This window comes from Mauremys mutica, chromosome 2, assembly GCF_020497125.1.
Source record: "Mauremys mutica isolate MM-2020 ecotype Southern chromosome 2, ASM2049712v1, whole genome shotgun sequence".
Taxonomy (NCBI): domain Eukaryota; kingdom Metazoa; phylum Chordata; order Testudines; family Geoemydidae; genus Mauremys; species Mauremys mutica.
The window spans coordinates 255,718,568-255,731,062 of record NC_059073.1 but is presented as its reverse complement, the minus strand read 5'-3'; the positions used below and the strand labels follow the sequence as shown (position 1 = coordinate 255,731,062).

Here is a 12,495-nt window from a genome sequence, read left to right as displayed (position 1 = left end):
CTAGCATCAATAAGCAATGAGCCCACAATTGTTGGCTTGTTGCCTAGTTTTGAGAGAGGATTTGTTCCCCCCCTTCTAGGCTTATAGTGGATGGTGATTACTGAAACTCATGCCATCCTACAAGTGGTAGTTTTTATAGTTAAGGCCCTTGCTCTAGGTGCCACTTTAAGTGTGAAAAAGCAGGAGGGGTTTGGAGGTAATAGGAGCCTACATAAGAAATACTCCCAAATTGGGACCATCCTATAAAATCAGGACATCTGGTCACCCTACTTACAAGGAGTTATGTACATCTAAACACCCACACAGAGGCACTGGTGCAGCTTTTCACTTTTTAAAAACAGTGAATTTCTATAGATAGAAGTCATTGGATATGATTCCACAGCCTGGTTTTGAATCCTAGCACCTGCAGCTCATTAACATGGATGCTCACCTGTGAAAGCAAGGCTAACACTATGTTCACTAATACCTAGTTAGTAATGTGATAGAAATGTCAGTTCAACTTGCATCTAGTTTCTTAATCATGGAAGAAATTATCTGGACTTTTTTTTTTGGGAGTTGGATGCTGGGATTGGAGAAAATTAAAAAATACAGCCATTTTGGGTAGAAAGCTGGCATGTGCTCCACTATGAGAACATTGGGCCAAATTCTTCCCTCATTTAGGTCCAAATTCTGCAAAACACTTAAGCAAACATATCTTGAAACATGTTAGTGGTTTGAGCATTAGCCTGCTAAACCCAGGGTTGTGAGTTCAATCCTTGAGGGGGCCATTTGGGGATTGGTCCTGCTTTGAGCAGGGGGTTGGACTAGATCTCCTGAGGTCCCTTGCAACCCTAATAATCTATGATTCTACTCATCTGCCTGTTTGTGTAGACCAGGGGTTATCAAACTTGGGCTTGTGACCCCTTAGGGGGTCATGAGGTTATTACAGGGGGTTTGAGCTGTCAACCTCCACCCCAAACCCACTTTTCCTCCAGCATTTATAATGGTGTTAAACTTTTGTACTAGTGTACTTTCATATTAAACTTTTAAAATATATATTTGAGAACCACTTGTTTAGTCCATTTAATTCAAGATGGAGTGGTCCAGTGCCCATGTATCATAATTTGAAGCAAGCCAAAGTTAAGGAAGTGAGTACAAATGTAAGTTTCTTCCAAGTGTTTTTGCTGATTCTAACAAAGTTCCATGCAACTGTCATTAATGGAGTTGTGCAGGTTGTTAGGTACTTTAAGCACAGAGTTGCTATTCCAGTGCTTTCTGGGGGAAGCGATCAATGTTTAACAAATTACAACACATTAAAAAGCCATTTTCCAAATATTTATTGAAGCAGTGAAATTGCTCATACTGTGCTGGAAAAAAGCAGTTTTATTGAATTCAGAAACTTAAACAGTATTGCAGCACAAGATATTGCTATCCGTAAACTAGACTCCATTGTAAACTCTAAACCTTCAGGGAGAGTCAGTTTGCAAGATCTAATACCTATTCTCTAGCATAATAATCTTGCGCTTTTGGAAAAACTGCAGAAAGGCACTTAAGCTGTTTCTTCCTTTAAGACAGGGACTTTTTAAATTTTGCTGGTAAGAATCTTTTCACTGCACAAGTGAGAAATGCGCAGTTTCTCTAGGGTTTTCACTCCAGATCATCATGATGCTGGGAAGTTTCATTGATAACCTGTTGAAGAATAAGACAGCTTACATTAATTCTGAGCAATTTCAATACTCGAAACATCTGATAGAAAATTAGTTTTACTAGAATAAATCTGTACACTATTATTAACCCAGCTAATAGAACTTCCACTATGGCATAAGTGGAAGTTGATGACAACCACTCACTTACAGAAAAGTCGCAATTGGTTGATTAAATTCCTAGTTGAAAGTGAGCAAAAAGGCATGGGGGAAAATATCTTGTTTACAAGCACCTTATTTGCCTGCCATATTGTAGAACTAAGTCACTTTTAGGAATGATATTTCAGAACCAGCTAACCCATCTCCCTAGGTCTAATATCTGAGAAAAACAGAATTAGCAGCCTTGGACAGATGTCTTTACAGCATGGTTATGAATGTTGTGCCATCCCTGCATAGAGAGGTCCTTAGTTTGAAGGTTGAAGTTAGCACATTCTGATCTGTACAAAATATTCAGCCCAAATGCATGTTACTATACTGTGTTAGCACTACTGTAGCTTCGGTAAGGTACTTAAGCATGCACTGTTCGGTAAATGAAGTTAGAATGGTACTAGATAATAGCTTGTTGCAATGTACAGTGTTATATCTATATTTGTCATTTGTTTTACTTTCTCCTCCACTAAAAAGAAACTAAAATTGGCACCAACCTGTCCATCTCTGGTTTCAACAGTCTTAATTAAGAGTGTCCTCTTTGAGTGGGTGTCAACCATAGGGTGAGACTCAATGTTGGTTTCTGCAGATGTAAAATTATTGGTCTGTTATGATACTTCAGTGATCTAGTTTAAGTTTATCATTTGCTATTGCACATACATGATAGAATAGACAGATTCTTTACAGGAAAGACTGATGCACTTCATAGCATGACAAGTGCCAGGCAACAACAATTAAGATCCTAAAATTGCTAGATGTTTTGTAATTTTAGCCATCACTTAATTCTGATCACCCACTGTTAAAGTAAGATTTCAAACACTGTTTAAGAGGTCTCTATATTGAGTAATTTCTGTAAGTGATCTGGATAGAGGGCTCCAGTCTGTAGCCAGTTACTTGTCATTAAAATAACCTCAACCAACTCTAATTCAGATATCTTGCTTAGATGTAGGCAAGAGTTCTGGAAGTGGCTAATGATCCTGGTGTTGATTTTCAGGTGCTCCTTTTGACACCTCAAAAGGGCCTGATTTTCAGGGAGCATTGAGTTCCTGCCTTTGGAAAAAACCTTTTAAATTGTCTTCAGTTGCATATCCAAGATCACCAGCCACAAAATACTGGCTGTAGAGTTTTGTTATGAAGTTACTACAAGGAATCTCTTCTTGAACTTAAACAGTGTCCCAGCCACTCAAAACAAGTAGTTAAAACACCAGCATTTGAATTAGTGGTCTCTGGTGTTAAAAACGAACGAACATCTGGGTTTGGCTATCAAAACCTAAGTCAATTACACCAGGCTAAAAGGAAGCTGTCTTTAGAGTATTAGTTTACCACAGCAAAAGAATACACATTGTCAAAGAAGCTTCCCAATGCTATTCATGAGGAATTAGATACTACTTACCCCTCAGATTCAGGGAAGCAAAAGTTGGAATAGGCATGGTAATTCTGCAAAAGAGAATTCAAGTTTAGTGAAGCTAGTCTCTGGAATTTGGTAATTCTTATAGCAGCTACTCTTCAGAGTTGCTGGTCATATTTGCATTAGTTTTATCTACCTGCTCTCCTCTCCCTCCAACAGTTTTCTATATGTAGCAATCTCAATATCAAGAGCCATCTTGACATTCAGCAGTTCTTGGTACTCATGAAGATGGCGAGCCATTTCTTCCTTCATGTTTTGGATTTCCTCCTGCAGACGGGCAATAGTGTCTTGGTAGTTAGCAGCTTCAACAGCAAAGTTGTCCTCCATCTCACGCATCTGGCGCTCCAGGGATTCATTCTGCAAGAGAATTTTCAAGTCAAGTGTTGAAGGCTGACAGCTACTAAACTGCAGCCTTCATCTATTGGGTGTTTAACCCCACATACCCGCCCAACATGTTCTATTCTATTAGAAAAGTTTAATACACTCACCACTAAATTAATGCACTAGTGGAAAGTGCTAAATAAGGTGACGTGACTAACATCTGCCATTTGTTAGCTCTTTCATCCTCTCATGGGGCAATTACAGGAGCAATGTAGTGTTTAACTACAAACCAATAGCAACATTTACATATCAGAAGAGGCAAGGTCACAGTGCACTTTGCATTTGGAGTGGAAGTTGGTGGTATTGTCCTCAAGTTCTTTGTTTCACAATCCAAGAGCAGCCCCTGAGAAACCTCACCTGCAAGTTTCATCTAGTACAAATCAGGTCAGTGGTTTATTTTCAGAGACCTAGATTTGTAGCACTGACAGTGTGCCTAGTTATTGAAGTATCAGAGGGGTAGCCGTGTTAGTCTGGTTCTGTAAAAGCAGCAAAGAATCCTGTGGCACCTTATAGACTAACAGACGTTTTGCAGCATGAGCTTTCGTGAGTGAATACCCACTTCTTCAGTTATTGAAGTTTCCACATTAAGTAGAATTTGACAATCTTAAAGATTTACTTATACAGGGAAAAAACTTGTGTCCATTTAAATCTTGCTTTGTTTCATAGAGGTACTAATATACAAATATTAAAATTAGATATGAAGCCTTTTGTTTTTCAAAAGGGAAATATAATTAACAAGGAGTAAACATGGTGTGAAGTGCAAGATTAGTTAGTGGATTCATCTTTCAGTTACTCAGCTTGTAAGCTTATATACACTGCTCAATATCTCAGCTTTAAAAACGTGTCGAAGCTGAACAGTCACCTCCTTCACCCCAAGTTTCCGTTCCATAATAGCCAGCCAGCACACAGCTGAAAGATGCAAGTTAATAAAAAAGGACCTTTAGCTTATATTTTAGAAGTCTATTTTAGACTGTTGTCTTGTTTGATAGGTCACTTCCATCTTAGCATTTATTTATATTGTAATGTGACAAGATAACAGCACAAGTAGTAACACCTGCAGTGATATATTTCACTTACAGTTCCTTTAAGTGCATCAACTTCGCAGGTGAGGGACTGTATTTGTCTGCGGTACTCATTAGCTTCCTGTTTGGCCTGACGTAGGGCATCATTGTTCCTAGTAGCAGCTTCAGATAGATCTGCAAACTGTTGAAAAAGCCAGATTTACAGTTAGTATTAACAAAAATTTATCCTACTCCAGTGTCCCAGATAAGGGTAAGAGGATTGGTGAGTAAGAGACTGCACGCACATAGAAAGATCTTAATATTTGAAAGAAAGGCTCCAAACTAGTGTCATGCTGTTACAGCTCTTCATTCTCTAATTTGATGGTTAAAAATGAAATCAACACATTTTCTGAAGTTAGCGTTCATCATTCTTTATCTACAATGTATGTTGTGCTATATCTACACCCATCCATTCCTTCCTCTACCAGCTCATCAGTACACAAGCCACCCTTTAATACATGGGATGCTTCTAGCTATGCAAAGAATAGGAAAGATGACAAAAAACGGACATTAAACTACTGTAGTATCTAGGTTCTTGACAGTATTATGGATCAAGGCCTAGTGTAGATTTGTGACAGGCTGTACCTGTTTTGGGACAGTTAGATAAAGCCTTGCCTCCTGGATGTAAGTAGTTATGCATTATGGCAAAGCTATCAGGGATATCTAAAAAGTAAAGTTAAGCCAAATATTCTTATTGTCACAAGAGCCATTCACTTACCTTGGACTTGTACCATTCTTCAGCTTCCTGAAGATTCTTAGCAGCAACACTTTCATACTGCTGACGGACATCACGCAGGGCAGCAGTGAGATCTGGTTTAGCAACATCCACATCAATTTGGATGTGTTGTTCCTGAATCTGGGCCTGCAGTTCCCGGATTTCCTTAAGAAAACAGTGGACAGTCAAGTACTGGTCTATGGTAGAAGGTACGGATTAATAATCTAATGCAGATGCATCTTACCTCATCATGAAGCTTCTTCAAGAAGACAATCTCTTCTTGCAAGGACTCAACTTTGCGCTCAAGATCAAGACGTGCCAGAGAGGCATTGTCAACATCCTAATTAAAGGGAAAGATCATTTAACAAGGTCACTATACCAATAGTAAGAGAGGGAGGGAAAATGAATTAGTGTAACAAGCAAGTTTACTGCTCATTTGATCTGAAGTCAAGCAGCACAGAGTGACCTACCTGAAAGTCTACAGCCAGAAATAATCTGAAATCTATTTGCAAATTGAGCACTTGCATGCACAGAGTTGCACTGTCAATTGCACAGGTGTATGTATGTATTATATATTATACATAAACATTAAATCAATCAGCACATGTTTCAGTCCAACTCAAAACAATTTGGATTTTTCTGAATTATTTGTTATGAGTCCTTCATCAGAAGATAATAAATGAGAGTCAAGATAAAGTTAAGCAATTTCTTGCCAAATTCTCTGGCAACATTAATCTAACCTCCAGCAAAAATCCTATCCCTAGAAAAAAATTGGTATATTTTATTCATCAGAACACCTCCCTACTTTCTATTTGATGTTACTGCATACTGTCCTCCTTACACAACTAGATAGCACTACTAGTACTCAGCTTGGCACCATGCTTTATCTCAGAGGGGAATAATTCATTGGTGGGTTAATTGTGTACGATCTAAAGCGCTTTTAAGGTCAAGGCATTCTGGGAAGAGGTTGTTATACAAATCTAATTATTACCTTGTGCACATTGTCAAAGATTCATAGAATTTAAGGGGGATCATTTACATATTAAATCTTAAATTGATGGCACATCTGGCATACACCAGAAGTAATGGTTAGTATTCCCCCCACCCATTTTAACCAGTGGTTCCTGATAAGTCTTGAACTACAAGCATGCCATAAACTTCAAATTGACCCAACCGGTATATTAGAGTTGTAATAACAGCCTACAGTAGAGGGACTAACTTTATAAAAGTTAGTTGGAGATGTTCCAACTTACCTACACGTGCTTCCATTACATGAGCACAATGCAATATAGTTTAATGAATGGAATGAAGTTAATTTAAGCACAACTTCTAATCAAAATCTTCTTTTCCCCAGTTTTGGAGGGCCATATTAGCGTGGTTAAGAAGCCCTGTAGTCCTAGCATCAGGGCTAAGTTTTCAAAGCAGTGTATTGGAGCCAGATATGCAATTAGACCATGCGCAGATTTGAATATTTACTTGGACTTATGTTTAAGCATATCCATAGTGATGGACAAAATTTTAGAGCACTGGATAAGCCTGTATTTTTCTAGATGCATCTCTGAATTTGAGCCAAGAAGTCAGTCTTGCCATGGGCTCTCAGACATATTCCTAGTAGCAGACTAGCTGGGTATACATTGCAGTAACTCATTATTTGTACTGATGCACTCACTACCAGGTTGTGCCCCAAAGCAAGCAACTCATTGAAGCTTTACCAAAGGATGATGGATGAACTCAGATGCATCAAATAGTTCAACAGGTAACTGCTTCAGAATGAAAAGCTATGTAATGCAAGTGAACTTATTTGCTTAATTTAGGAACAGCTCTTACCACGCAAGTGTTATTTTGCTGTTCTGATGTGGAATTTTAAGTGCCACAAAAATAGTGTCCTACAGTTCTCTGAAACTATACTTAAAGGCTGAAATAGCATGAAGCTTCTGTGCTCTGGTAGGCAGACTAAGGCTGTTCCTTCTTGAGAAGGAAAGTCCAGAGCAAGCTATATATTTAGTTTTGCATGTCAAACTTTTGCAATCCATTCGCCAAGGGAAAGATATTGTCATGCCAATGCTTGATTGTTTAGGCTTTTTTATTCCTCAGATGCATGCATCTTTAAAACTTCCTGCTGTTTTCCTACCTTAAAGTGTGTAAGTCATTTGTAGTCAGACCCAAGACAGTGGCACTCATACTGAATGCGAGTTAAATCTTAACAGGTCTTCAGTGAAATTTATGCTTAGTGCCTGTATTTCTGCTGACCAGTATTAAATACTGAATTCTATGCATATAGTACTACTGACACCTTACATCTTAAAGGATCAGTACATGTATCCTATTCTCTAATATTAATGGTGGTACTGGGCATCTAGGTACAGCAAGGATTGAGATCAGAGAAAAAAATCACTTCTGAGTAATCTGCTTATTAGAATACAAACATCATTTATGCTATTAGCATAAATGGCAACTAAGTATAATCCAGTCTATGGAATATGCTAAAATGTTTAACACCAAGGAATATGACAGTGCATGCTGAGAGCACCCGCTTCTTCCCCCCAACTCTAGACAGTTAGATCAGTTTGAAAGAGAACTGTGTCCCTTTAAAGACACAGCTAAGTGCAAGACCCTTTGCACACCTTTAATAAATTACACCAGACTTAAACCAGTTTAACTAGATTCCTTGCTCAGTGGAATTAGATCAAGGTTAAGTGCTTTTAAGAATGCCTATGCAGGACTTTACACTAATTTAAGTCAATTACATTAGGTAAGCCAGTGCAACAAGTGTTAGACAAGCCTGATGATGTTTCACAACAATATCAGTATTCTTTAAATACAGAAGAAATTGAAGTTCATTAAGGTGATGCCTGGTATCTTCCACATTTCAGGCAAGCAACTCCATTTTTCAACATGCCTTCATTCTTACTTAAAGAGCTCATGCTATTTGTCTTGAGCAAGGCTTGGGACTACATTGGCACAATTCAGCTTGATTTGCAAAATTCTGGTTGTCATTTAGACAGACATCCACTAGGGACTCTAGAATACCAGACTATGCAACTTTGTGACCCAAGCCACATCTAAGCCCAGCTGGCTGGAGATAAAAGGAATTCTAGTAATGCCTTTCCACAGTGATAGTCTCTTTTGAAAAAAGACTTGAGAGGCAATTTCTTTAAAATATCAAGAAGTCCAAACTCAAGTTAGAAGTCTTGGGTTTGTTTTTAACTAATGAAAAGAAAGGCTGAGGTTGCAAGAACACCTATAGTTGCTTTTAATATAGTGCTTTTCATCAGTAGATCTCAAAGCACTTTACAAAGGAGGTATTCCCTCCCTCCCCCACCTGTAAAATGGGGAAACAGAGGCACATGGGTGATGTGAGTTGTCCAACATTACCAGCAGGCTACTAGCAGAGCTGGTCTTCCAAGTCACAGTCCAACACTGTAAAATGCTCTGACAAGCTCAAAACCTATATACCAACTGAAGCCTAGTTTTTTTACTGAAAGTAAATTATCTAGACAGCTTACAATTCACATTAACATTTAAATGACTCAATGTTCAGTGTTTCTCCTTTAAGAATTTCTTTTAAAGAAATCTAGTATACACACAATCTTATGACTTGATTGCCGTTAATTTTTGATATCATGACCAGGGATCCTAGAAATCCATTTGCCATGGGAAAAAAACAAGCCTCCTCCTTCCACCCCCCCTCCACTCCCACAAAAGCCCACCACAATTTCCGTTTTTATAGAGAATATTTAGTTTTTCTATTTTATGAAAAATTAAGTCATACATTGGATAAACGGAGTTTCAATCTAATTGTGACTGAGGCCAGATCAGATAATCAAAAATTCAGATGATCAGGAGAACTAGAAAAGAGCTTTCTACTCCTTATTTTAAGATGGGGGAGCGCGGGCAGTAAGCCACAGGTGGCTGGTGGTTTGGTTAATACAGAGAGCCCGATAATGGAGGCTTGGATAAATGGGGTTCTACTGTATAAAACAGACAGAAGTGTTTGGTACATGTAAGAAATACAAATGGCAATTCTATTACTTAGAATTTTTAAGGAAGTTTGAAGCCTACCAGTGCCATCGATCATGATTAATAAAATTATCAGTAAAAACCTGTGTTCAACTGATACCTAAATGTATTGTGACTAGGGAATTAAAGTTCAGTATTTCATTTTAATCACAGAAAAACAAATTTAAAAAAATCTGAACCATTTTTTTTTTTAAATCACAGAAAACTAGGATCCCTGGTCATAACCCTCCCCTAAAATCTGAAGGCCGCCAGAAAGAGAAGCTGTCTGACCTATCAGTAGATAGCCCTAACAGGAAAATTCTCACGTGTTAGAGCAGTTCTTATTTTGCAAGAATTTCAGAGCAGGAGTCCTGTACTAGGAATTTCGAGACTGGGCCATATCTAAAATAACTGATGTTATAAAACATTTCTCTAAAATACGCTTACATCATTACACATTCAGTAAGAATGCAGCCTGCAGCAAGCCGCTCCTCTATACAAAGAGTTCTATTATTTCAATCTGCTGCCACCACGCTTGCCATAATGCCTGTATCTGCATTCCATAGTGAATCCCATAGAAACCATTAATACCCTTCAGCCAAGCGAACAGATGGCTCCCTTTCACCCTTATTGGATCAGAAAGCGATTCCACATTGGAGCGAGTTTGTAGAATAGCCTAGTCTTGGATAAAGCAAAACAATAGCTGTTCCCCTCCCAACTTAGACTATATCATCCTAAAGAAAACAAGTAGTTACTGCATGAGGACTGGTGGATTCTTGTTAAAAACGGTCCCCCACAAAAAATCTAGAGTATTATTTCCACACTTGTCCATTGTCTGCTTTAAGAGTTCACCTCTGATGTTGGCTTGCATGACTAGGTACAGTGTCTAACATTTCTATTTCAATTTACTTATTGCAAATACATTGAGAAGTGTAAGATCTGCTGTTTTAGTAGATTCTCCAAATAATACTTTAAAAGTTAACTGTTTCCAGTTTTATCAGCGTCTAGACTAAAGGAATGGCTGTGCCTTTGATAAGAGTAGCTTCCTGGAGGTACTGAGAGAAGTCTTGCACATTTACAAGTTGCTTTTTACCACTAGGTGGCTCTACATCCGACTTGCACATTATGCCAACTTTACACATTTGGGTTTACATTCAGTGTGCTCCTTATTACATATTTTAATATGCAGAGATTATTACAAACCTGTCTGAATGATTGCAGGGTGCTCTCAGCTTCTTCTCGCTGAATCATCTCATCTTGCAACCTGAAAATAGTAGTTTATTTGTTTAATCAATATGCTAAGGGGGGGAAAAAAATCAGTACTAGTGTCTGTACGAATCCAGCTGGTAGCCACACCCAGCCAACATCCCAGTCAGAGGGGGAAGATGGGGCCTCTGACAAAAGGCATCTCATTCCCACATTTTTCTGGTCTGTGCCCTCTTTATTAAGTTTGCATGACTGGGCTTTGAGGCTTTCTGCTGTTACAGCAGTCTGAAATCCACAGATGGCACTGCTTGTGTTAGGCTAAAACCGTTACTGCTTATTCAGCTAAAGAGCAACAAGAGGTTGACCTAGATTTGGGCTGCTTTTAAATAATCTTTTGCTACGTTCAGATTCTGTTAGGCTGCAATATTTAAGTGGGTTTGAAAACTTTGGTTTGGCAAATTAATCCACCAAAAACCTCAAGATCCATGGTACAACACAGTAAGTACTAAGAACCCAGATGAGAGAGTGGCAAAGCTAACTTTTTACTTGGTCTTTTCACTACACTGTCTGAACAGAATACTAGAGATCCAAGTTGGAGATTCCCCTAGAAGACGGTAGGCACCCATGATGGTTTTCCACAACAGCCTGCTTCTTCAACTTTGAATATACAACAGCCTTCTTTTGGCTGCAGACCAATTAGTTTATGGATGCACACCACTTATTCATGTGGGTTGGATCTGTGCACTCTCTCCACCTCCCTGATACTGAGCTCAGCTTCAATGGCCATCTAGGTGGGGCTGACCCATCAGAACAACTTTAAGCGGTTTTTTAGGCGCAGGAAGGGCGGGGGTGGGGCTTCTCGCACTTCGGGGCTGTAGATTGTTCCCTTCGCGCCCCACTTTGCCCTTGGGTGGAAGCCTGGGCGCCCCCTCCCCACCCATCCGGCCCCGGAGCACTCACTTCTCCCTGAGCCTCAGGATGTCATCGGCCAGGTTGTCCCTCTCCACCTCCACCCTGGCTTTGTCGTTGGTGAGCTGGTCCACCTGCCGGCGGAGCTCCCGCATCTCCTCCTCGTAGAGGTCCCCCAGGCGGGAGGTGCCCTTGCCCTTGAGCTGCTCCAGCTCGGCCAGCAGGATCTTGTTCTGCTGCTCCAGGAACCGCACCTTGTCGATGTAGTTGGCGAAGCGGTCGTTCAGCTCCTGCAGCTCCACCTTCTCGTTGGTGCGGTTGGCCTTGAACTCCGTGTTGATGGCATCGGCCAGCGAGAAGTCCACGGTGTCGTGCATGAGCCGCGTGGGGGGCAGGCTGCTCCGCAGCCGCAGGGCCGAGGACTTGGTGGCATAGATGCCGCCGGGCGAGGAGGAGACCAGGCGGGCGCTGCCGGGGCGGATGGCGCTGCCCAGCGAGTAGCGGCTGGAGGAGGTGATGTAGCGGCTGCCCGAGGTGCTGGGGCGGCTGCCGCCACCGAACATCCTGCGGTACGAGCTCTTGCTGCTCATGGTGGTGCTCATGGCGGCGGCCGGCGCTTTGTAATCCGGGGGCGCTGGGTCCGGCGACTGCTGCTGGAGCGAGAGAGGCGAAGGGGAGCGACAGTGGCTGCCCGCGGCGGTACTTATACCCCCGCCACGCCCTCGGCTCGGCCCGGCCGCGCGGCCCGCCCTGAGCCAGCCAACCAGGCCCGCCGGGCGGCCCCGCCTCTCGCCCTGAGCGGGGCGGGGCCGGGCCGGGGTCTCTCCACTCCCAGCCCGGGCCCGCCCTGCCGTGCGCACAAAGGCTGCGGGCGGGGGGAGGATTCCCGGGCCCAGGGAGGGACGGAGCCGTTTGCGGGGGCTCAGGATGAGGGGACAGGGCGTGGGGATCCAGGGGAGGGCGGCAGGGTGGGGAGAGCAGGAGGGG

The 12,495-nt window shown here is 41.4% G+C and overlaps 1 protein-coding gene across 1 annotated transcript; it reads right to left on the bottom strand.

Moving 5' to 3' along the window:
* Positions 1 to 1,300: 1,300 nt before the first annotated feature.
* On the bottom strand, positions 1,301 to 12,198 carry VIM (vimentin). The gene is made up of 9 exons (XM_045006252.1): positions 11,560 to 12,198; positions 10,597 to 10,657; positions 5,639 to 5,734; positions 5,398 to 5,559; positions 4,696 to 4,821; positions 3,374 to 3,594; positions 3,223 to 3,266; positions 2,327 to 2,412; positions 1,301 to 1,668 (listed from the first exon to the last, which is right to left on the bottom strand). The coding sequence occupies exons 1-9, from the start codon at positions 12,108 to 12,110 to the stop codon at positions 1,627 to 1,629; spliced, it is 1,389 nt and encodes a 462-aa protein (XP_044862187.1). The 5' UTR covers positions 12,111 to 12,198; the 3' UTR covers positions 1,301 to 1,626.
* Positions 12,199 to 12,495: the final 297 nt, after the last annotated feature.